General features: G+C 44.1%; 1 protein-coding gene across 2 annotated transcripts in view; it reads left to right on the top strand.

Annotated features, from left to right (window-relative positions):
- The first annotated feature begins 3,377 nt into the window (after nt 1–3,377).
- Nucleotides 3,378–26,693, top strand: part of LOC110538951 (1-phosphatidylinositol 4,5-bisphosphate phosphodiesterase delta-3-A-like) — a 28,914-nt gene continuing 5,598 nt past the window's right edge. Inside the window, exons 1-7 of one of the 2 annotated variants that reach the window (XM_036938192.1) lie at nt 3,378–3,775; nt 16,792–16,959; nt 23,106–23,334; nt 24,207–24,336; nt 25,231–25,456; nt 25,799–26,000; nt 26,114–26,258. In XM_036938192.1, coding sequence (XP_036794087.1) covers nt 3,475–3,775; nt 16,792–16,959; nt 23,106–23,334; nt 24,207–24,336; nt 25,231–25,456; nt 25,799–26,000; nt 26,114–26,258 — 1,401 coding nt within the window. In that variant the 5' untranslated portion in view covers nt 3,378–3,474. The remainder of the gene's footprint in view (nt 3,776–16,791; nt 16,960–23,105; nt 23,335–24,206; nt 24,337–25,230; nt 25,457–25,798; nt 26,001–26,113; nt 26,259–26,693) is intronic. The other variant, XM_036938191.1, reaches the window with a different exon arrangement.

Genomic DNA, 26,693 nt, shown 5'->3' with positions numbered 1-26,693 from the left:
ACCGTGTAGAAAAACGATTAACTAACGGCTATGCACTATGTTCATTTTGTTAATATTTAAACATTTACACAGTTATTTTATGTGGTTTTAAATAGTGTAGGGTTTAACTTTATTCGTTTTTTTTATTATTCTCTCTGGTGCGGAGCGATATTTCCCTCGCCTCCCACTAATGCGCAAGGATAAGAGTGTGGAACGACGCGTAAAGAAGCGACATTTTATTTATCGAGACCTAGCTAGCCAGTAGCAAGTCCCATTCAATTTACAGAACAACAAACAATGGTGAAATGTTAAAATAACACAATTGCCCACTTTTTAGAGTTACGTTTAAGCTTATTGTCAGCGATTAGTTATCAGTTGATTAAACGTGCCTCTCTTTGACCCAGTTTCTACTTCTATAAAGGCTTGCCGACTGAGGTTAGCTGGCTAGCTAATGTGCTAACTAGTGTCACACATGCATGTGCAGTGAAATATACAACTTTAGATCCAAATATTGTATTGTCTTGGCAAGCGCTTTCATACTCGTAAACATTAGCATATTGTAAAGTGTAAGCCTATTGCAAGCTGGTTGAAATCATTAATTAGCATGTGAGCTTGCTCGACCAGTAGCTAGGTACCAAGACCAATAATAACTAGTTAGCTAGCCAATTCCTTATTTTTATGGATGTTACCATAACCAAGTTCTAACTAAGTAAACATCCTGCACTAAAGTGGGAGTATCGATGGACACAGTGTTGTAATATAGCTAGCTGGCTAACAACGTTAAAAACATGCAATCAAACTAAATGTTGAGCTAGCACTGATTTGCTAGTTAGTTAGTAGCATACAGCTACTAGCTAGGATAGCTGGTAGTTAGGTCTCTACTGTGGTTGAAATAGCTAGTCTTTTAAATTACCTAATTATATCTGCATTAATGTAAGCAGCATATATCATTTCAAACTCATAATTGAGTAATTACCTCTTCAAACACGGCATTTGTTTGCATAACAAATACACAGTTGAATGCATTATTTGAAAATCTCACTGAAGGTATGCACACAAGACAGAAATTACAGTGTCTGTATATTTTGACTGATATGCAATGCCCTTATTCTCTGCAGGGTAAAGATTCCTCCCACATGGAGAGGGCACATCTCAGTGGCATTTTACATGGTTCCCACTTTGTGTGTGATGGCTGCTGTAGGCTATATGCATGTAGGTCTACTTTTCGGTGGGTAGGCATCCCCTCCCCCTCATACCATAGACCTTTCTCTCAATCACATTCACTCTTATCCTGATTTTCTCCTAAATTGTCATCTTCAATCATTCCCCCACTCACAACCCCTTGCTCTCTCACATTCTTTTGTCCTCTCTTTCATCTATTATTTTTGCTCCATTGCTTTCTCTTATTGAGCATCTCTCCCTTCTGTCCTCTTTTTTTTCTTGGTCCTTTCATCATCATTTTTCTTGGAGCAGTTGACGCAAGAGTAGGCTATGCCCGAATGTATAGGCCCAAACTAGGAGGAACTTACGCTATGAGGCGCTATTCCTGTAATGTGTTCTCTCAGTCAACCTGGTTAAATAAGGGTTAACTAGTTTGGTGTGAGGTGCTTGCCAGCTATAACTCTCAGAATTAAAGAGACTAATATATAGTACATATGCCCTTGTAAGTTGTGCTAAATACATTTCTACATATGTAGCAAGCTCACAAATACAAAAATGTACCACACACACTCAAAGTAGGCTGACCAGACATTAGTCAGTCCAAGGCAAACTTTTGGCAATTGACAGATACCAGCCAAACTTGTGTATCTATCAGCTGTCATATAACCAATTGTTTACTGAAATGGGAGTGATTGCTGGGGGGACCAGGAGGGAGGGTAGGGTTTGTCAAATGGGGTAGTGGGTGTTTACAGAGGCAGTGGCGTTCGGTGGAATCTCTAGATGCCTGGGCAGGAGCACAGCAGCTCCTGGATCAGAGCCTCAGAGAGGATTATTGTACATGAGTTAATCTCTCACCCTATATATACTGAAACACGGCTGGGTACAATTGAGAATGGGTCAAAAGATCTATTCTATAGCCATTTGGGATTTTCCCATAACATATCAGAGCCATATACTGTATTTAGATAAATATATGGATGTGCATTATATTGTTCTAACCTTTGTCTCTGTTTTGATATTACACATCAAAGCTTACAGAGCCTGAATGGTTGTTCTAAAATGGATGCCTTTGGATCAGGTGTCATTAGTTATTAGGGGACCCAGTGCCGTTCTGTGAGAGAGAGAGCGATAGAGAGAGTGAAGAAGCTTGCATCTATGCTGTAGGGATAGGTCTGTAGATGGTTTGTGAAACATGCCTCTCTCCCCTAGGCCTGGAACCTACAGCTGAGCTTGCTCCGTCTCCTAATTATCCTCTTTATACCCTTATTGAAACCTAATTAAGTCCCGACCCCACGGGTTTGCCACTGCAGTATCGCAGACCAAGACCTATTCATCTAATCCACAGTTAGTGTTTCCCCCCGGCTTACGTACAATGACATATAGCACATATTAACCCAAGTGCCCTTCAAAAGCATTTCTCTTTGCACAAATTGACTTTGTATGTTAATAATATATGGATGTAGAAGTAGTAATACATCAGAACTTGGGCTCAGAGCTATTTGATCATGTTCATCACCACTGCAGCCTGGCTTTGAACAGAACAGCAGGATAGGCTATAGAAATAGCTTTATCTTCAGAATTAGGCCAGGCTACTTGCAGCCTCTGCGATATTATGAAACCGTTTAGTCAATGTGTTAGAGGCATAGTCAAAGTATACAGTTTATGCGTTTTGGCACTTTACTTGAATGATTTCACTGAATTTGGTTGTAATAAAGCGATAGCCAGATTATCCATTATTCTCATGACAGCGGCTTTCTTACTTTAGTAATTTCGGCCTACACCCCACCCACCCGCTAGGCGGCGCCAAATGATAAGACTTTGAACGTGGGTTGCAGGTGGGTGGCGCTGTGTGTATCAGTGAATGTTGTAATGCAAAACAATGCAGTGTGAATGGAGCCTGTGTTTGGAGTGCGAAACTCTGCTTTATGCCACCCGTCATTTTGAACGGAGGAACTGCGCTAAAGAACACTAAATAAATGCAGCTTGTAGGCTGTATATGATTCATTGCAACTCTTCATGAACCATGAAGTGTAGGCTCACGCTATTAGATCGATTCAAATTCCATAATAATAGACCCTACCTATGAAATAGGTCAGTGAGATTGTGAAACTTTCTTTTGGCCATGACCACGATGCCCCTGATAGGCTGCTATGTTAGAAGAAAGTAGGCTATACCCTGATAGGCTTCTATGTTAAAAGAAAGTAAGCTATATGAACGTCTGTCTGTGTGACTGTGGGTACAGGTGATTTGATTTTCGTCTGTGGGTATAGTTTTCTAGAGTTTCTGTGCCCCTTGCTGGACTCAGATTACGTACTGCTATGGGAGGGACTTCACATGGAAAGGGAATTAATTACTGTAGTGCGCTATCCTGGTGACGCAACGGAGAAACACACAACTCAAGACTTGCTGAAGAGTTCAAAAACGGCACCTGCACTGGGAATTTGCGCTTCCCCCAATTACATACCCCTGACTTTTTCATATCAGTCAAGAGAACCACAGACAGAAAACTACAACGAAGACGGCATTGGAACTTGCATCATGTTGGGCAGGAGCAAGAAACCTCCTACCGCCGTGCATCATGAACCCAAGGCAGTGGAATCCCAACCCAAGACGCAGGACCCACTTAGGAAACTGGGTAAGAGAATTGCGACTCTCATCGGTTTAAAAACGTTTCTTCTTCTGTCATTATTACTAATTTGCTTCCTTGAATCTTGTTGAACCTGTCTTCTGTCAATATTACTCTCTTTTGTTTCCTTGAATCATGTTTCATTTTGCTACAACAGATATAAGAGCACATAGTTCAGTTTTGCCTTTTGATTGTTTGACAAGTTGTTACTATTATTGTCCGGTGTATATGTGTGTTGCTCTGGTCCATAAGGGGAAAGAAATCAGTGCAGGGTAAGGTTAATGACAGTTAGGCTATTGCGTTCCACATCCATTGGCATTGTTTATTTTTATTTTTCCAAGTTATCAGGAGGCATTGAATGTTTACATATGGACTTTAAGACTTCTTCTGATTGACAACTTATAATGCAAGGAAGATAAATGGAGAACAATATGCCTTGGCGGTAATCAGTTTTGCTAAACGAAATAAACTATTGCTTGAAATCCGCTTATGCAATGGTCTTTGTAAACATACACACGCTACCTGTGTGTGTGTGTGTGTGTGTGAAAAGAGAGCTCAACTCAAGTGGAGAGTGTGCGTGGGAGCTGACAAGTGGCCATGTGTTTGTGCAGTGTCCAACAGCTCACTGACCCCCAGGCTCTCCACCCCACTCCCACAGATCCTCACTCACCAACGAACAACTCTGACCCAGTGCCTAGCTCTCCCACCACACACTCACCATGGCCACCACACCCCCCTTCTTCATCCAACCCCCCCCCCCCCCTCCCCCATCTCACCGTCACACCTCAACTAAAATAGAGAACTGCTGAGGATGGACAGAGCACCTGTCAAAGCCTCTGGATATCTGTCAATCTAGACGACAGAACCATGTCATCCTATGTGAGTGTGTGTGTGTATTTATATGTCACACACAAGCTCCCTCTTCTTGTTTTGTGTATATGCTGTATATATTTATTAGCATGTGTAAGTACAATTTCACCACAATACATGATAGTTAAATAATACCTATTACGGTACAGCAATTCAGACAAACAAAAAACAAGCACATCAACACCATTTTTTACAAATGAATAAACATGTCACTCATTATTTATTCGCTCTTATTGCCATGGATGGGATGTGGGAAGTTATAAAAAAAATTGTCCAAAGGGATGTAGCTAGATATAAAATGTAGCCAGTGTGTTAAAGTAGGAGGAATATCGGATTTAAGAAAAATGTTATGGATTTCTTTGCCGCGAGCACAGACCGATCAATATATTTGTTGATTGTTCCGTGGATCTAGTTCATTAGTCCCAAACAGACAAGCTAGGCATGAGGGCTAGAAATCTGTAAACCTTTTGAAATTGTGTTGATTACTGATTCCCAAAACATTGGAATAAGATTGAATGTGCTTGCTAACCAAAACATGTGATAAAAAGTACTATTTTGCCTCTCCTTGCACCAACAAGGGAAAGACATTTCAGCATTCATTTTGTGGCACAGTAAACACTGAATGGTTGTAGGAACATGTGTGTGTGCTTTCAAACAGATTAACACCATTCTCTGCTTATTTCACCCTGCAAATCTTGTTCCCATTTCAATCTAGTAACGTCTGTCTACTAGCATATGATCTAACAACTTTTATAAACTTTAGAAATATACTTGAGTTTTCACGATCATTCAGTAAGACATCAAGCTGAGACCCTTGTTTCAATTGACACACGTCAGACTTGGTTCTATGACCTCTTGTTCTGAAAGCCTCTGAGATTAGCACACTGACCTGTGCTATCACAGAATGTGACTACGCTAAATGTAGAAAAATGTAAATGTTCATCCTGATGGGCATATGCCTTTGCCATGGAATGATTTGTGGGGTACTCGGGTACTCTACATGTGAGTATTTGTGTATGCAACACATGGGTGGGTGAAAAACATATTATTAAATGAACTGTGACATGCCCCATAAACTCTCCATGCACAAGGTCCTGTTTGTCATGACAGACCAAACTAACAGTATCAGGTGGGTGTGTCTAACTGGATGGAATGCAGGAGGTCAGAAGTTCTGCTGGCCTTGCAGTTCTGACCTATCACAAGCTGTTTTGGCACATCAAATAGGAGAACCTAAGTCACTCCAAAGGAGAACCTGCATTTTAAAAACAATTTGCTTTGTATTACAATGTCTCTATTAACTTGTACCTTTTGCCAGCATGTGAAATAGCATTCAGTAGAAGTATGGACTCTTTAGGGGAGGGTGCTTTGTTTGGGGTATGTGTGAAGACACATTTCCAAAGTAAAGTCTCCATAGACTTAGTTCCCAGTGGCCCTGTGTTTATCAAATGTTAAGGGTCAAAGGTTGTCTCCAAATATCATTAACCCAGCAGGTGCATACTGTCTGACTGCAGAGAGACTGCAATATCAGTGTCATGAACCGGCTCGTAACCCGTAACAAATAAGGGAGAGAACGTGGAGATCAAGAAATAACAAATATATGTATTAACTGAAGTAAACTATAAACGAGTAAACAATGGTGTGTGTAAGTGAGGGTTTTCGTGCATAGATGTGATAATGAGGTGTGTTGAAATGTGCCAGAACAACAAAAGAAAAGCCACAAAAATGCCACAATCAGAAATAACTGTCTGCGTTGAGAGAGTCTGCTCAAAGAATGTGGGGGGACACCCAAGCCCAGGTGTGTCCCATTTTGCTGACGACCCTCCCGGCTCCGCCCACTGACATCTTATTAAGGAAAACGAGAGCAAAGAGAGAGCATTCGGCAGACAGAGTGGGAGGGTCATCACATTTTTATTTAATTTTTTTATTTCACCTTTATTTAACCAGGTAGGCTAGTTGAGAACAAGTTCTCATGTACAACTGCAACCTGGCCAAGATAAAGCATAGCAGTGCAACACAAACAACAACACAGAGTTACACATGGAATAAACAAACATACAGTTAATAATACAATAGAAGAAAAGTCTATATACAGTGTCTGCAAATGAGGTGAGATAAGGGAGGTAAGGCAATAAATAGGCCATAGTGGCAAAATAATTACAATATAGCAATTGAACACTGGAGTGATAGATGTGCAGAAGATTAATGTGCAAGTAGAGATTCTGGGGTGCAAAGGAGCCAAATAAATAAATAACAGTATGGGGAGGAGGTAGTTGGATGGGCTATTTACAAATGGGCTATGTAGAGGTGCAGTGATCTGACAGCTGGTGCTTAAAGCTAGTGAGGGAGATATGAGTCTCCAGCTTCAGTGATGTTTGCAGTTTGTTCCAGTCATTGGCAGCAGAGAACTGGAAGGAAAGGCGGCCAATGTAGGAATTGGCTTTGGGGGTGACCAGTGAAATATACCTGCTGGAGTGCGTGCTACGGGTGGGTGCTGCTATGGTGAGCTAAGGCGTGGCTTTACCTAGTAAAGACTTATAGATATTAACACATATCGATGCCGGTGTTTGCCAATTGTTGCAGTTTGGTGTATTTTAGTTAGTACATAGCCTATATATATATATTTTTTTTTTAAATTGTTGGACATAAAATACTGTAAAAAGACTGGCAAATTAGCTCCAAGTGATTTTGAGTTTGGAAATCTGTTTGGGCTTCTTGTGGTCAGTTTACAGTCTATAAATGATTTGTAATTATGTTCCAGCCCCCTGACCATCCGCTCAAGAAAAAATCATCTCGCAGATGAATCTAGTTGATGATCTCTAGCCAACATGATCATATGAGAATTTAAGGATCTGTTTTGGTTTGGGTGACATCATATGACGTGACCTGCTTTTTAACAAGCTACACACCACAGTAACACCTGCTAAATATGTGTATGCGACCAATAACATGTGATTTGATAGGATCAATGTTTTCTTGCGTGGTCTGTGGCATTTTTCCCTTAGCTCAAAGTTAAACATCACTCACTTTATGCGGTATAACTATGAGGTAAAACGTCAATGTCAATTAAAGTTGTGATCATTCTACAGTGGGTAAGTTGCAATTTATGGTTGTGTATTGGGGATTGGATTTGCTGTGGCAGATATGAAAAGTGTATTTCCAAAACTCTATACCTACCAATTTTTCACATTTTGTGTTTTTACATCATAAATGATTGCTTATAGGTATCTTCATATGTGTGTAAAATAGATCTTAGATATTTTATTCATACATTTTAGATGTGTATGAAAATGCTAGTTTTTTTTGCCAATCACTATATCCGTTGTTTAGCTAGAATGGAATGCTCGTATATGTGATTATATAGACAGTGGCAAGAAAAAAAGTGTGAACCCTTTGGAATTATCTGGATTTCTGCATAAATTTGACATAACATTTTATCTGATCTTCATCTAAGTCACAACAATAGACAAACACAGTGTGCTTAAACTAATAACACACAAATTATTGTATTTTTCTTGTCTATATTGAATACATCATATAAACATTCACAGTGTAGGTTGGGAAAAGTATGTGAACCCCTAGGCTAATGACTTCTCCAAAAGCTAATTGGAGTCAGGAGTCAACTAACCTGGAGTCGAATCAATGAGACAAGATTTTGGTTAGAGCCACCCTGTCCCATAACTCAAATTTTGTGAGTGTTTTATCTATTCACAAGAAGCATTGCCTGGTGTGACCCATGCCTCGAACAAAATAGATGTCAGAAGATCTAAGATTAAGAATTATTGCCTTGCATAAAGCTGGAAACAAGTATCTCTGAAAGTCAGTCCACGGTAAGACAAACTGTCTATAAATGGAGAAAGTTCAGCACTGTTGCTACTCTCCCTAGGAGTGGCCATCCTGCAAAGATGACTGCAAGAGCTTAGCGCCGAATGCTCAATGAGGTTTTAAGAAGAATCCTAGAGTGTCAGCTAAAGACTTACAGGAATCTCTGAAAGACGCTAACATCTCTGTTGACGAGTCTACAATACGTAAAACACTAAACAATAATGGTGTTCATGGGAGGACTCCATGGAAGAAGCCACTGCTATCCAAAATAAACATTGCTGCACGTCTGAATTTCGCAAAAGAGCACCTGGATGTTCCACAGCGCTACTGGCAAAATATTCTGTGGACAGATGAAACAAAGTTGTTGTTTGGAAGGAACACACAATACTATGTGTGGAGGAAAAAAAGGTACAGCACCAACATCAAAACCTCATCCCAACTGTAAAGTATGGTGGAGGGAGCATCATGGTTTGGGGCTGCTTGGCTGCCTCAGGGCTTGGACAGCTTGCTATCATCGACTGGAAAATGTCTTCCCTAGTTTATCAAGACATTTTGCAGGAGAATGTAAGGATATCTGTCTGCCAAGCTCAACAGAAGTTAGGTGATGCAACAGACAGAACAACAGACAACCCAAAAGACAGAAGTAAATCAACAACAGAATGGCTTGAACAGAAGAAAATACGCCTTCTGGAGTGGCCCAGACAGTCCTGACTTCAACCTTATTTGAGATGCTGTGGCATGAGCACGGTTCACACCAGATATCCCAAGAACATTGTGGAACTGAAACAGTTTTGTAAAGAGGAATGGTCCAAAATTCTTTCTGACTGTTGTGCAGGTCTGATCAGCAACTACAGAAAACGTTTGGTTGAGGTTATTGCTACGAAAGGAGGGTCAACCTGTTATTAAATCCAAGGGTTCACATACATTTCCCAACCTGCACTGTGAATGTTTACACAGTGTGTTCAGTAAAGAAAAGAAAAGGTATAATTGCTTGTGTGTTATTAGTTTAAGCAGACTGTGTTTGTCTATTGTTGTGACTTAGATGAAGATCAGATGCCAATTTATGCAGAAATCCAGGTAATTCTAAAGGGTTCACATACCTTTTCTTCCCACTGTACACAGTGCCTTCGGAAAGTATTCAGACTCCTTCTCTTTTTCTACATTTTGTTACGTTACAGCCTTATTCTAAAATTGATTAAATAAAAAAAATCTATCTACACACAATACCCCATATTGAGAAAGCAAAAGCAGGTTTTTAGACATTTTTGCAAATAAATTAAAAACAAAAATACCTTCTTCACATAAGTAGACAAACGCTTTGCTATGAGACTCTAAATTGAGCTCAGGTGCATCCTGTTTCCATTGATCATCCTTGAGATGTTTCTACAACTTGATTGGAGTCCACCTGTGGTAAATTCAATTGATTGGACATGATTTGGAAAGGCACATACCTGTCTATAGAAGGTCCCACAGTTGACCGTGCTTGTCAGAGCAAAAACCAAGCCATGAGGTCGAAGATATTGACCGTAGAGCTCCAAGACAGGATTGTGTCGAGGCACAGATCTGGGGAAGGGTACCAAAACATTTCTGTAGCGTTAAAGGTCCCCAAGAACACAGTGGCCTACTTCATTCTTAAATGGAAGAAGTTTGGAACCACCAAGACTCTTCCTAGAGCTGGCCACCCTTCCAAACTGAGCAATCGGGGGAGAAGGGCCTTGGTCAAAAAGGTGACAAAGACCTGATGGTCACTCTGACAGAGCTGTGGAGATGGGAGAACCATCCAGAAGGACAACCATCTCTGCAGCACTCCACCAATCAGGCCTTTATGGTGGAGTGGCTAGACGGAAGCCACTCCTCTGTAAAAGGCACATAACAGCTCACTTGGAGTTTGCCAAAAGGCACCTAAAGACTCTCAGACCATGAGAAACAAGGTTCTCTGGTCTGATGAAACCAATATTGAACTCTTTGGCCTGAATGCCAAGCGCCACGTCTGGAGGAAACCTGGCACCCTCCCTACGGTGAAGCATGGTGGTGGCAGCATCATGCTGTGAGGATGTTTTTCAGCGGCAGGGACTGGGAGACTAGTCAGGATCGAGGCAAAGATGAACGGAGCAAAGTACAGAGATTCTTGATGAAATCCTGCACCAGAGCGCTCAGGATCTCAGACTGGGGCGATGGTTCACCTTCCAACAGGACAATGACCCTAAGCACACAGCCAAGACAATGCAGGAGTGGCTTAGAGACAAGTCTCTGAATATCCTTGCGTGGCCCAGCCAGAGCCCGGACTTGAACCCAATTGAACATCTCTGGAGAGACCTGAAAATAGCTTTGCAGCAATGCTCCCCATCCAACCTGACCGAGCTTGAGAGGATCTGCAGAAGAGAAATGGAGAAACTCCCCAAATACAGGTGTGCCAAGCTTGTAGCATCATACCCAAGAATACTTGATATTGTAATCACTGCCAAAGGTGCTTCAACAAAGTACTGAGTAAAGGGTCTGAATAGTTATGTAAATGTGATATTTCAGTATTAGATTTTTAATACATTTGCAAAATTTCTAAAAAACAGTTTTGCATTATTTATACATTGTGACGTTATAAAAATCAAGGGGTCTGAATACTTTCCGAATGCACTATATTTTAAACAAATACATGTCTGTCATTGAACAATCGCATGCCATGATTAGATAGTAAAACAAAACACACCAATCTCTTTCATAAATTCTTTAAACATCAAAAGCTAATTTACCAACATTTCTGAAAATTGATATATGGGGGTTTGGAATAAAACTCTTCATATCTTTATCGGTGTGATCTCAGAAAATCATTGCCTTAATGTCAACCCTCTCAGCCTAGTTGTCCCGTTCTTTGATGTGCTCTCCTCTCCTTATCAGGGTTCAATGTTTTCCTTGGCTTCTGTCCCAGTCTGTCTGAGAGCATTGTTTTGATTGAGTTCAACACTGCTGTTTTGACCTCAGTTGGCTCATTTCTTAGCTAGTATCAATACAACACCAATGTTTACAGCAGGTCCCATTGGACCAGTACTTAGTTCCACAGACAGACATGGAGACCGAGGAAGATAAAGTTTCCTACATCAAATGTACTGCATGTTGACTGATACATCCGACCATAATTATATCCTCCTTATTCCTGCTTACAAGCCAAAACTAAACAGGAAGTACCAGTGACTTTCAATACGGAAGTGGTCAGATTGCGCGGATGCTACGCTACAGGACTGTTTTGCTAGCACAGACTGGAATATGTTCCGGGATTCATCCAATGGCATTGAGAAGTATACCACCTCAGTCGTCGTCCCCACCGTGCACGTACGTACATATCCCAACCAGAAGCAATGGATTACAGGCAACATCCGCATTGAGCTAAAGGCTAGAGCTGCCGCTTCCAAGGTGAGCAACACTAATCCGGACGCCTGTAAGAAATCCTGCTGTGCCCTCAGACTAACCATCAAACAAGCAAAGTGTCAATACAGGATTAAGATTGAATCCTACTACACCAGCTCTGACGCTCGTCGGTTGTGGCAAGGCTTGTAAACTATTATGGACTACAAAGGGAAACGCAGACGCGAGCTGCCCAGTGATGCGAGTCTATCAGATGAGCTAAATGCCTTTTATGCTCGCTTCGAGGCAAGCAACACTGAAGTATGCACGAGAGCACCAGCTGTTCTGGATGACTGTGTGATAACGCTCTCAGTAGCAAATGTGAGAACCTTTAAACAGGTCAACATTCACAAAGCCGCAGGGGCCAGATGGATTACCAGGACGTGTAATCAAAGCTTGCGCGGATCCACTGTCAAGTGTCTTCACTGACACTTTCAACTTCTCCCTGACCGAGTCTGTAATGCCTACATAATTCAAGCAGACCACCATAGTCCCTGTGCCCAAGGAAGCGAGGTAACCTGCCTAAATTATTACCACCCCGTAGCACTCACGTTGGTAGCCATGAAGTGCTTTGAAAGGCTGGTCATGGCTCACATCAACAGCATCATCCCGGATGCCCTAGACCCACTCCAATTCGCATACCGCCCCAACAGATACACAAATGACACAATCTCAATTGCACTCCACACTGCCCTTTCCCACCTGGACAAAAGGAACACCTATGTGAGAATGCTGTTCATTGACTACAGCTCAGCGTACAACATCTTAGTGCCCACAAAGCCCATCACTAAGCTAAGGACCCTGGGACTAAACACCTCCCTCTGCAACTGGATCATGGACATCCTGATGGGCCGCCCCCAGATGGTAAGGGTAGGCAACAACACGTCTGATCCTCAACACTTGGGCCCCTCAGGGGTGCATACTTAGTCCCCTCCTGTACTCCCTGTTCACCCACGACTGCGTGGCCAAACACAACTCCATCACCATCATTAAGTTTGCTGACGACAACAGTGGTAGGCCTGATCACTGACAACGATGAGGCGGCCTATAGGGAGGAGGTCAGAGACCTGGCCATGTGGTGCCAGGACAACAACCTTTCCCTCAATGTGAGCAAGACAAAGGAGCTGATCATGGACTACAGGAAAAGGCAGGCCCGTGGAGCGGGTCGAATTTCAAGTTCCTTGGTTTCCACATCACCAACGATCTATCATGGTCTAAACACACCAAGACAGTCGTGAAGAGGGCATGACAAAACCTTTTCCCCCTCAGGACACTGAAAATAATTGGCATGGGTCCCCAGATCCTCAAAAGGTTCTAAAGCTGTACAATCTAGAGCATCCTGACCGGTTGCATCACCGCCTGGTATGGCAACTGCTCAACATCTGAACGCAGGGCACTACAGAGGGTAATGCGTACGGCCCAGTACATCACTGGGGACAAGCTTCCTGCAATCCAGGACCTATATAACAGGCGGTGTCGGAGGAAAGCCCAAAAAATGGTCATTACTTTAGTCACCCTAGTCATGGACTGTTTTCTCTGCTACCGCACGGCAAGTGGTACCAGAGCGCCAAGTCTAGGACCAAAAGGCTCCTTAACAGCTACTACCCCCAAGCCATAAGACTGCTGAACAATTAATCAAATGGCCACCAGACTATTACATTGACACCCCCCCCCCCCCCCCCCCCCCCCCCCCATTTGTTTTGTACGCTGCTGCTACTTGCTGTTTATTATCTATGCATAGTGACTTCACCCTTACCTACAAATAACCCTTATGTAGAAATAACTCTAACCTGTACCCTCGCATACTGACACGGTACTGGTATCCCCCGTATATAGCCTCGTTATTGTGTTACTTTTTGTTATTTTTTTACTTTAGTTTATTTGGTAAATATTTTTCTTAACTCTTCTTGAACTTCACTGTTGGTTAAGGACATGCAAGTAAGCATTTCACGGTAAGGTCTATACTTGTTGTATTTGGCGCATGTGACAAATGAAGTTTGATTTGATTTATTTATTTATGATTTGATTTATTTATTACAAATGAATGATCCCATATTATAATTGGTTCTCTGTTTTACCCTGAGACACCTGGCTGTGTCTCAGGGTATTAGGGAGATTTCTGGGCATTGTTGGACCTATCTATTCTGTATCTTCGCTATCTTCACTTACTTATTTCCTGTCTTGTTCCTCTCTCCAAGTCTCACTCCTCCATTTCCCAACCTTTTATTTCGTCATTCACTTCTTCTGCTGTAGTAATTATCTCTTCTCTTTCCTTCTTTCGCTCTCTCTCTGTTCAGAACCCCCATCTTGTTGTGTGCTTGGTTTCACATACCTTTTTTTTATCGTTGCTAGCCAGCCAGGTTGTTATGCTGGCCCAAATGACAAAGTGCGTGTCAACAAAATTCTCCTTGGCTTGCTGTAGGAGCTGTGATGAGCAGGGTACCCAGCTCATGGGCCTCAAATCCCCTTCTTTCTCCCCTCACACCCACATGTGCTTCATTACAGCAGTGTTACCGTATGGAGTGCTTGATCCTAAAACTCTCTCCTTCTTGGCGCGGTTGGCAGTGGGGGTATCCTGCATCCCTGAACATTTGCATATGTACCCATGTGCACAGATTTTTCATATGTATTCCTGGATGGGGAGGTATGGTGACGGGACAGAGAGAAAATAATGGAGTTGAGGTCAGTGAGGTGACAACAGTAGGTCCAGGAATAATAATTTAACAGGCTCAAAAAGGGTTAGGGTTGGTGGTGTGAGGATGGGCAGAGTGAGAACACAACTCAGTTAGGACAGCTTAGCATGGTCACTGACCTGCTGTTAATAGGGTCCTTGTGCTCAGTGCTCAGCCTGTGGGAATTCCTTGCATGTGGTAACAGCTTGGTGACTGACTGTGTCAAAAACACGGTTGTTATGGGGGAGGCTTGGGGTTGGGGAGGAGGAAGAGGAAGGGGGTTCTCTTTGTGTTTGACCAACGGCTTGGGAGAGAGGGAGAGAAGGAGACATGGCTGGGCTCAGTTTGCTTCCCCCCTTTTCTACTTAGGGGGAGAAGAGGAGGGGGAAGGGGAGTGGGTGAGAGAACTGAGCTGCTCATGGATACAGTCTCTCATAGCCAACATCTACGTTCCAAATGGCACCCTGTTCCCTATATAGTGCACAACTTTTGAGCAGGACCTAAATGCACTCTATTCCCTATAGTGCACTACTTTTGGGACTACTATGGGCCCTGGACAAAATGTGTGCACTTTGTAGTGAATAGAGGTCAGCTCTGGAAGCCTGTGAAGAGTTCAGTCACAGACTGACATGGTATTGGCAGTATGAAGAACTCTGAAAGGGATTTTAGCTGATTCAAGAGAAATAATAGATGAGGGCGTCCATGGCCACAGTTTTTGAAGTAAATCTTTGAGGATATACTTGAGAGACTTAGAGGAGGGAGGATGGGAGAGTTTCTTTCAGAGCACTCCTTTGAAATCCTATTTTACAGGTGAAAACAGAGTTGAACAGTGTACGAGGTCCAATTCACCTACTGCAGAGAACCAAAGAGGCATCCAACTGTCAGACGGAGAAACAGAGAAAATACTATCTCTTTTTTTTAACACATAGAAAAAGAGAACCTAGACCTACGACATAAAATACCCACCCACATCGCACCCTGACCAAACTAAAAATAGCAACATACAAAGCAATCTACGGTCAGGGCGTGACAATGACGGTGCACGTCTTGTTACAGCTCTGCCCATCTTTCCCCTCAATTTTCCATATTTGTCTGTTAACTCTGCTCTTAACATAGATGATAAAGCTGCTCAACATTTCTGATGTCGGTGGTTTGTTTTTCTCTAAAAGGTCACTTGTGACATGCACATCAGGGATAGCAGGCTTGTATCTGTGAATCACATTAGTATTAAATAACCATTAGCAGTGATAGGTTTCCCTGTCTAGATGAGCTGCTGCAACTCCAGACTGACTGACTGACTGACTGACTGGTTGTTTGTGACAAACTGTTTCTGCAGCTCTGTAAACCCCTTTCCGGTACTCTGTTGGACTGCCTCTGGCCTGTGAGGGAGATTCATCTTTGGAATATTGGCATTTGTTCCAAATCCTACCGTTCTACTTCTTCCTTTTGTTGTGCAGCGTTCCAAGGTCTGGCTTGGCTTATACCGCATACCGCAACGAACCAAGGAAAATAAACATGTTCTGACTCACATGTAGAAAAGTTTGTCTTCTCTCAAGACAGTAGATTCCCTGGTGATTTCCTCCTTCAGTAACCTGAATGTCAACTTTTGAAGCAGCGTTGCTCCTTTCAGGGGTTTGTATATGAAACAAAGTCCTATGTTTAGGCCCTAATTATGAGATCATGGCCTGTGTTTGTGAGTCATGGCGGCGGTGCTTCCAAAGGAAGATGACTGCTGTATGTATAAAGGTGAGTGAGTCATCCCTGGAACGCCCACTGCTTCCAAGCCCTCGACACACAATTCAACCACAGTGGAGATATTGAAATGGATTGTGCTTGACTGGTTTGTTAGAATACTTGTTCTCTTTCACAAATGACTCCTAGCCCTCCCTTTTTCATCCTCACATGATACTGAGTGTTTATGAGTCCCTGTTACAGTAAAATACACGTCAGCCATTTTACTGTAACGGCATGACGAGGGAAGGCCAAGAAGGAATATGGCTCATAGACTTCTGCTGACATTTTATGACAGTAGATCAGACAGACTGAACTCTCAATGAACAGCCAGTGGAGCTTGGTGTGGATGGCCTACCATTTGAAATAGACCTGAGTGAATGATATAAGGGTGTGTTCAACAATGACATGGTATCAGTGACATACTATATTACATCATACTGGAAAATTCACAGTGATACTACACGTTACCAAAAAGGGTATAACAGTGTATCTGACCGTGACCTTTGTGTGTGTGTGTGTGTGTGTTTCTAGGGGTGCTGGATGATGAGAATGTCCGTGCGATGATGCACGGTTCCAACATGGTGAAGGTACGCTCCCAGAGGTGGCAGAAGAGCCGCAGCCTGCGTCTGCTGGAGGACGGGGTCACTGTGTGGTGTGAGTCCACCAAGAGCTCCCGCAAGGCCAAGGCACAACAGACCTGTGAGTATACAATGGGGGACGGTGGGGTGGAGGGAGGGGTCAGATGAGGGGGAAAGGGGAGGTATGGGGAGGGGGAGAGAAAGGAGAGAGCTGGATGAGGAGACAAGAGTAGGTATGGGGAGGGAGAGAGAAAAGAGAGGGATGGATAAGGGGAAAAGAGCAGGTATGGGTGGGTTAGGAGAGAAAGGAGGCATAAGGGAGGAGAAGGAGAAAGGATAAGGGTGTGGATTAAGGGAAAGGGAGGGTAGAGGGTAGGTGTAGATGGAGAAGAAAGTTGGGGAGTGAACAGAAGAGGAGTGGGGATGGGGAGTGGTCACGAGAGGGGGATGTTTTGGTCATTTTGATTTTCAGGATCTGAGGCTTTCGCAAATAGTTGGAAAGGAAGCTTAACCGATATCAGATTAGGAGAAGTAGCCTTGTATGAAGGGAAGACTAATATACAGGAAAATAATCATGTATAAACAAACGAACAGGACTTCCACAAGCACACTCCCTGTTCTAGTCCATTCAACCCTCCTCTTAGACCTGATTCAGTACACTAATATAGCCAGCGTTTCCACCACCCTCAACAAAACATCAACTGATGGGATTTCTCTTTGAAGAATTGTGTTGTCATCCCTCCAATAGAGTTCCAGACACTTGTAGACTCTATGTCAAGGTGCATTGAAGCTGTTCTGGCTCGTTGGTGGACCAATGTCCTATTAATACACGTTATGTTGGTGTTTCCTTTATTTTGGCAGTGTCACCTGTAGTAATGCATCCATATAGTACACACATACCTGCTGAAGGTTCACATCGGTCAACCACGGTTACAAAGAGGTGTAAAAAGGACACAAGCTGCATTAGAAACAGTGAACATAGACCTTGTTATCCGTTAGCCTCGACATAATGGTTTACCTCAGCACGCTAACCTTTTGCAGGCAATGAGCCAATCAGAAAGGGAAGCAGGCACTTCATATTAGTGCTCTAATGATCACAACACCCTTAAGGAGAGAGAGGAAATGTTGGCAGTAATCCTAGATGTTTTGGCCCATTTAAACAGTGGGAAAGTTATTTCTAATCATAAACCTTTGACCGCTTCCCCTTCCTCACATGCACACATATGCGCACACTGTCAAACACACACACACACACAGTTTTGTATTGCCATATTTCTGGGGACCAAAGAATTGATTTCCTTCCAAAATCCTATTTTCCCAAACCCTAAATCTAACCTTAACCTAAACCCTAAGCCTAGCCTTAACCCCAAACCCCTAACCATAAACCTATCCCTAACCCTAACCATAAAACTATCCCTAACCCTAACTCCTAAACCTAACTGTGACCCTGACCCAATTCTAACCCTAATTGTAAACCTAACCCCTAAGCCTAAAATTGCATTGTTTTCAAATGGGGACTGGCAAAATGTTGAATTTGCCTTTTTTTTACTATCCTTGTGAGGACTTCTGGTACCACAAGGATAGTTAAACAAAAAAAACACACACACACACGTTTGTTTTACTGTCCTTGTGGGGAACAAACCATTTATTCCCATTCAAAATCCTATTTTCCTGAACACTTAACCATAAACCTGTAAACCTAAATATAACACTAACTCTTAAACATAACCCTAACCTATAACCCTAATTCTAACCCTAACCTATAACCCTAATTCTAACCCTAAACCTAACCCATAACCCTAATTCTAAACCTAACCCATAACCCTAATTCTAACCCATAACCCTAATTCTAACCCTAACCTAACCCCTAAACCTAAAATATGTTTTTTTCTTGTGGGGACCGGCAAAATGTACCCAATTGTGCTAACTTTCCTTGTTTTGATATCCTTGTGAGTTATGGTCCCCACAAGGATAGAAAAGCCAAAAACACACACACAAAGTTCAATGGTTTAAGGAGAAGGATAAGTGGGCAGCCGGTGAAGCGCTTAGAGTCCTCAGGTCTCCTAAACCAGTAGTAAATCTCAATATAGTTTAAGACATCTACACCTACAGGGTTGCCTCTCAGATTGCTCTTGAAATATCCCTCCGGTAAATGAGAGGCCATGACTCTGGCCCCTCTCCATGTTCTATAGGACAAATATAGGGCTCCTCTGCCCTGCCCATAGGAATCTGATGGCACAATCTGATTGTTGTTAGCATGCATGACGAAGGATGTGTGTGTATACGCTTGTGTCAGATTATAGCCCTATCAAATGGGTAAACCTCTTGGACCTCCCAATTGCAGGGTTTGGCCATGACTTGCCGACCACCACTACACTACTATCTTTGAGATTGTCATTTAAAGAGTCTAAACATGTCTCTGACACACATCCTTTTATGAATTAGTGCTGGCGGTGCTTTGGAGTTGCCGAAGTCAATCAGATTTGTTTTTCCTTTCCATTTTTGAGTCATACTGTACAAAACATATTATGCTAGTGATCACCTACACACAGAGTGGAAACATCACAGACAAGTTTATGTCCACTCAATTCCAAAGTCGAGGTAATGATTACAAGGTTTAAGAGATGTTTTGTGACGGGTTAAAAATGCCAAGGTCAGGAGAGCACATTCATCATGTCGACTCAGACAGCATACAGCCACATTGGTTCACTTCAAGTGGAACACAACACTTCCTTAATACCTTCTAACGCCCACTAGTCCGAGTCTGATAGCGCTGCTGCTAACCTAACACACCCTGGGCTGGGAGACAAGCTGAGGGGCAGCGGTTAAGAATGGGATAATGCTGATGGGAGGTTGTAATTGCATGACCTCCTTCTAACGCTCTCTTTAGCTCTACCTTCATCTCTCTCTTTCTTTTTTTTCTATCTCTTGTTCGCTCTCTCTTTCTCTTTCTCGCTCTTTCACTTGTTGCACAACCCACCCCCACTATGTCACTTCACTAAGGACTATTCCTCGGTCATGTAATTCAGATTATGTCCCCAGTTCTCTCCCATCGCAGTCCCTCAAGGACCCAGGAAGCACCCGCTGCTGTGGGAAATGGATACGGACAGATCCATGTGTTTTAGAGAGTTGGGCTAATGCGGTTTCTGCATTATGATGCATTTACATGACACTTCAACATTAAATGGCAGCCATATTAGCTCCCCATTAACATCACATGGGGAATATGTAAACAATGCTATGTAACTGAATGTCTAGAATTCGAGCAATATAAATGTTGTCCATACTCTCTAAATAAACAGTGCCTTCAGAAAGTTTTCAGATCCCTTGACTTGTTCCACATTTTGCTACGTACACACAATACCCCATAATGACAAAGCGAAAACAGGTTTTGAGACATGTTTGCAAATGTATTAACATTTTTAAACCGAAATACCTTACTTACATAAGAATTCAGACCCTTTTCTATGAGACCCAAAATTGAACGCAGGTGCATCCTGTTTCCATTGATCATCCTTGAGATGTTTCTGCAACTTGATTGGAGTCCACCTGTGGTAAATTCAAGTGATTGGACATGATTTGGAAAGGCACACACCTGTCTATATAAGGTCCCACAGTTGACAGTGCATGTCAGAGCAAAAACCAAGCCATGAGGTCGAAGGAATTGGCCGTAGAGCTCCAAGACAGGATTGTGTCGAGGCACAGATCTGGGGAGGGTACCAAAACATGTCTGCAGAATTGAAGGTCCCTAAGAACACAGTGACTTCATCAATTCTTAAATGGAAGAAGTTTGGAACCAACAAGACTCTTCCTAGAGCCCGGCCAAACTGAGCAATCTGGGTAGAAGGGCCTTGGTCAGGGAGGTGACCAAGAACCTGATGGTCACTCTGACAGAGCTCCAGAGTTCCTCTGTGGAGATGGGAGAACCTTCCAGAAGGACAACCATCTCTGCAGCACTCCACCAATCAGGCCTTTATGGTATAGTGGCTAGACGGAAGCCACTCCTCAGTAAAAGGCACATGACAGCCCGCTTGGAGTTTTTCAAAAGGCACCTAAAGAGTCTCAGACCATGAGAAACAAGATTCTCTGGTCTGATGAAACCAAGAACTCTTTGGCCTGATGATGAAACAATGAACTCATGATCTCTTTGACCTGAATGCCAAGCGTCATGTCTAGACGAAACCTGCCACCATCCCTACGGTGAAGCATGGTGATGGCAGCATCATGCTGTGGTGGTGGCAGCATCATGCTGTGGGGGTGTTTTTCAGCTGCAGGGACTGGGAGACTAGTCAGGATTGATGCAAAGATGAATGGAGCAAAGTACAGAGAGATCCTTGATGAAAACCTGCTCCAGAACACCACTGAAGGATGTGTTTAGGGTTAGGGGTTCTCTCTTTTCTGGAGAGACCTGCAAATAGCTGTGCAGCAACGCTCCCCATCCAACCTGACAGAGCTCGAGAGGATCTGCAGAGAAGAATCGGAGAAACTCCCCAAATACAGGTATGCCAAGCTTGTAGCGTCATACCCAAGAAGACGTGAGGCTGTAATCGCTGCCAAGGGTGCTTCAACAAAGTACGGAGTAAAGGGTCTGAATTCTTAAGTAAATGTGATGTTTCCAAAATTTGGATAGATTTATAAAAACCTGCTTTTGCTTTGTAATAATGGGGTATTGTGTGTAGATTGATGAGGGGGAAAAAACTATTTAATCCATTTTATAATAAGGCTGTAACCTAACAAAATTTGGAAAAAGTCTAGGGGTCTGAATACTTTCTTTAGGCACTGTATGTCTCTGGATAAGGCCTCATGTACAGTAGGATGAGAGGCCAGGTGGCTGATGTGGGGGGTCAGGGGTTGTGACGTCTTCCCCCAATCAGGCCACAATTAGAGCCAGTGTGGCGGTGTTGCGGTATCATTTCAGTCACACTTGGCTAACGCTACAGAACATCGACAGGCCACAGGACAAAGGCAGGCTGACCACTTCAGCAGACAGCTACTGATAAAACAAAAGCGGCTGCGCCGAAGGACGTATGCATGCTCATTAACACACGCGCACACGCACACGCACACACACACACATGCTGACTATAGGTGGTCTCAAGGGCCTTTTGGGTCTGGCACCTGCAGCTCAGCATGATCCCCTCTGTTCAGATGGGCTTTAGAGAATATGCACCGCACTTAACACTTTGGCTGTGCCAGTCTCGTGTACACACACACACACACACACCACACACCCCCCTACTCTCCGCATTGAAATGTCACTCTTGTCATGGAGCGATGGGGCAGGAATTTGTCAGCGATTTTGAGGAGGCGGAGAGGCGGGGGCTGTTCAGCAGAAAGAGGCCGTTGTCAGAAGAGACAGTTGTCTAGTGGCTGCCCCTGGCCCCTGCCTCTGGCACTGTCAGCCCTGTGGCTGAGCCATCGTTGATCTGTGTGTCACTATTTGCCTGGAAAGCTGATCCCAGTGTAGAAAGGCATTGCTAAATGTACTTAAATCAACTGACTGATTTGAAAGCTACTCCACCAACCCAACCACAATTCCAGCTATTCAATTAATGAAGGGATATGGGGTTTGTCGTTGTAGTGGAGATAGTCTTATGTTTGAAATCTTCACCGGGCTTTATTCTGGATGTGGTGCATGGAGGGTAATGTGGTAGTAGGCTGGTGTTGTGTTGCTGGGCAGAGGGTCAGCCATCACGTGTAAATCCCTGCCCACTCCCACAGTTGTTACTGTTATAAATAAGAGCTTAAATACATGCTAATCTCTCTAGAAATCAATGAGATCTGAAATGCATGATAATCTCTCTAAAAGTCAATGAGAGCTGAAGTACATGATAATCTCTCTAAAAGTCAATGAGACGGCATCCTTCTTTCTTCCTTTATCTCTTTACACACACAAACACGTCATGGTATTGGGCCAAAGGTCCTGCCTGCACTTGAGTTGCTAGTTAAATTTGGACCTTGTCATGCAGATGAATGTCGGCAAACATATTCTGCAGCCGCAGCTGACGCAGGTCTGTGTCTGTACAGGTCGTATTCTTTAACAGCCAAATCAGGACCCCAGCACCGAGATGCCATGTCACACTGCTACGTGGGTGTTACCACACTCCCCCTGAAGTTCACGACCTTTCAGCTCCGAGCCTCCCTCCCAAGTTCCACGCGTTTTGGTGCCGTTTGTGATTCTGTTTATTCGTACACCCAGATTTAATGCAATCCCCCTCTCTCCGTCCTCCTTTCCCACCTCCCCTCCCCCACCTCTCCCTGTGCCAGTCTCAGTGACAGAGGTGGAGTGTGTGCGTGAGGGCTGCCAGTCTGAGGCTCTGCGGAGGCTATCCGGGTCGGTACCAGAGAATCAGTGCTTCACGGTGGTGTTCAGAGGAGGCAGGAAGAGTCTGGACCTCCTCTGCCCCTGTGAGGAGGAGGCAAGGCGCTGGGTCCAGGGGATACGCACACTGAAGGAGCGCGTGGCCAACATGACCCAGAAGGAGAAACTGGACCAATATCCTTTACCCCCCCCGTGGGCCTTTGTTGCGCTGTGCCAGGCTGCCAGCTTTCGACTCAAGGTAAATATAGTGCAGGCTGGGCAGCCAGGATCGCTATGGTGACTGACTTTTGAACATAACACTGTCACATGCACCATCCCGCATCCACAGCATACCTAAGATGTGCAGCAATGGCCCAGCAAAAAAGCAGCGTCTAAATATAGTCTGGATATCCTGTCAAACATGATCCCTGGTATAGCCGCTGGGTTGTTAGCGACACGTGGGTACGACAGACACACTTGTGTAAAAGGCAAAGCCAGATCTTGAGAACAGACAGAGCAGTAAGGGCTCTGGGGCATGTCCAGGCTAGTGCGGTGCGGTTTTACACTGGCAGGTCCCAGCAGTGTTTGCAATAGCTCCTATTGTTGTGTGTGTCCTGGAAGAGGGAGGTGTCATAGGCTCCTCTCTCTACGTCAGCCCTGTGTTCTATTCCGCTAGTGGCCTTGGAGGAGGCTTTTGGTATTTTGACTTCAGATGGATGTTGGCACAACAGGACATGTGTATCTACAGCCAACACACATCTGAATCATAGATTGGGGTGTATTCCATTTCAATTCCTGGTAGTTGAATTAGACACCTATCCTTCTCTGAACGGTTGGTTACACAATTGATTCCTGGATTGCTGTAAATTAAGAAATGATGCAATTGACCCTTACCCATAGTTGGATGTGGGCTGTAATGTGCCTATATACAGTATGCATGTGCATCAACTCTGCTTGTATGTATAGATGTGTTTTGTGTATATACCATAGTATATGTACTTTTAAGGATGTGTTTCGGGTTAGAGGTTCAGTATGCTCCCCTGGTTACTCTCCTTAACCCCCCACACCTGGATCCGTGGCTACCTGAGACGGGCTGATGAGAACGACGATGGGAAGATGAGTTACGACGAGGTCAAACGCCTGCTGCAGATGATCAACATAGACCTGAATGAACAGTACGCACGCTCGCTATTCAAGGTGAGCACATGCTGTGTGTGTGGGCAGCATTCAGTATGCATGTACGTTAATGTTTCATGTGTATAGGCCTTGACTTCATGGGTGTGTGCGTATGTGTGTGAGCAAGATGTTGTTGGTTGAAGGCCATTGTTTACCCAGTGTGCTGTTCGGGGCTGCGTTTCTCTCCCAGCCTGGAGTCTGTGTTCAATTACCAACCCAGTGGCAAGCCAACCAGGAGGCCCCTCGCTCTCTTTCTCACTCTCTCACTCACACACTCATTCTCTCTCTCCTCCGCCCTCTTCTCTCTACTGCTGTCTTTCTGTCTCCCCTGAAGGTCTTGTCCTCCCCCATCTCCCTCTTCCTCCATCTTCCCCCTCTCCTTTCTCCCCCTCTCCCCATCCCCTTCTCAAATGATCAGGCAGCCAGTCATTTCTCCATAGTTGAGGATTACCGCTAGCTACGTCTCTCAGCTCCCCTCTCCCTTAATGTTCAGTTGTTTTCCTGCTCCTTCCTTCGCCATGTGATTTCTTCTCCAACCCTGCCCAGCCCTCTCCTCAGAGACTGAATATCAAACCAAGTGCAGTATGTGTGGAGTGTATGTTTGTCTATATGGTATGAATTATGGGAGTGGATGGGGTTGCTGGGCATTTGATAATATAAACGTGGCTCACCTATAAGAATTGAAGATATTAACTTTGATCTAGCTCTCTGTTTTTAGGGAACTACTTTGAAAATGCGTGGAGGGGTTGTGAATGTTTAGTGTTTTTAATCAGATCAGCCTTAACCAAGGTCTCTCTGTCTGTCCGCCCGTCCGTTCGCCCATCTGTCTCTTTGTCCCTCCCTCCCTCTCCTCTCTGTCTGTCCCTCCTTCTCCTCTATTCGTCCGCCCGTCCCTCTCCTCCGTCCCTCTCTCAGAAAGCTGACCGGTCGTGTGACGGCCGTCTGGACCACGTAGAGATCGAGGAGTTCTGCAGGGACCTGATGAGGCGGCCGGAGCTGGACGCGGTGTTCAGACACTACTCTGGTAACGGCTGTGTTCTGTCCACCGCTGAGCTGAGAGACTTCCTGGGAGACCAGGGGGAGGACGCGTCACTGATCCACGCTCAGAGCCTCATCCGCACCTACGAGCTCAACGACTGGGGTAGGCCCGAAGGAACACGGGAACATCCTTTTAGCCTTGGATTTTTCTGACCTAACATTTCACATTTTATTCATTTAGCAGACGCTCTTATCCAGAGCGACTAATCCAGAGTGCATACATTTTCACATCTTTTTATACCACATTCCTTATATTCGCTGTGCTTTCATTCATCTGAATGTTTTATGCATTTACGTTTTACATGATTTAAGTGCTGCAGATTCAGGGCCAGTTCCGCACCTGACTTTATTTCCCCACAATCGTATGAGCATGTCTGTACCCGTCTCTTCCTGTTCATAACCCTCAGAAAAGGTTGATGGTTTGATGTGCTCCTCTTCCCTGCAGCCCAGAACAACCAGTTCATGACCCAGAATGGTTTCACCGTGTACATGCTGTCCCAGGAGAACGATGTGTTTAACCCCGACCACGCCAGGGTGCACCAGGACATGACCAGACCTCTGGCCCACTACTTCATCTCATCCTCACACAACACCTACCTCACCAAGGACCAGGTCACCAGCGCCAGCAGCGCCGAGCCATACATCAGGTATTGAATGCACACACGTGCGCACACACAAACATACATATGCATGCGCGTAGACGCAAAACACATAAACCCGCATGCACGCGCACACTAAGAACCTGTACTGTGTGAACCAGAGCTCTGAACCAGGGCTGTCGATGTGTGGAGCTGGATTGTTGGGACGGGGACAAAGGAGAGCCTGTCATCTACCATGGACACACCCTTACTTCTAAGGTGCCCTTCAAAGAGGTAATCGAGACCATCGCCCAGTATGCCTTCAAGGTGAGCAATTTATTACAAAAATTACAACAATAAAATAAATACAACAAAAAGGGAGCCCACCTGACCTGTGAGACCCTCTTAGTGGGTTGGGGGAGATGATGGACAGATGGTTGTGTGGTTTATAGGGAGGCCAAATGTTTCTCCTTCTGCCCATATGTCTTCCGTATGTGACTCTTTATGGAAAGCAAAATATTCCTCATCTCAACAAAATAGAGTTAACAAGTAAATGGCAGCAGGCCAGTGGCTGAAAACCAATCTAGACTGTTGACTTTCTGCCGCTGCCAAACATGCAGTTCAAGATACAGTCATAGTCTTGGCTCAGAGTCTAATAAGACTGTCCAACAGCTTCTTGGCCTCAGTGTAGTCCAGAATAAACCCTGGCTTATTTCCTAATGAGCTTATGGTTTCTCTTACATTTTAATGAGTGGCCTCTTA

The sequence above is a fragment of the Oncorhynchus mykiss genome, chromosome 12, assembly GCF_013265735.2.
Source record: "Oncorhynchus mykiss isolate Arlee chromosome 12, USDA_OmykA_1.1, whole genome shotgun sequence".
Taxonomy (NCBI): Eukaryota; Metazoa; Chordata; class Actinopteri; order Salmoniformes; family Salmonidae; genus Oncorhynchus; species Oncorhynchus mykiss.
The sequence above is the reverse complement of the archived record's forward strand: the minus strand, read 5'-3'. Positions and strand labels throughout refer to the sequence as shown.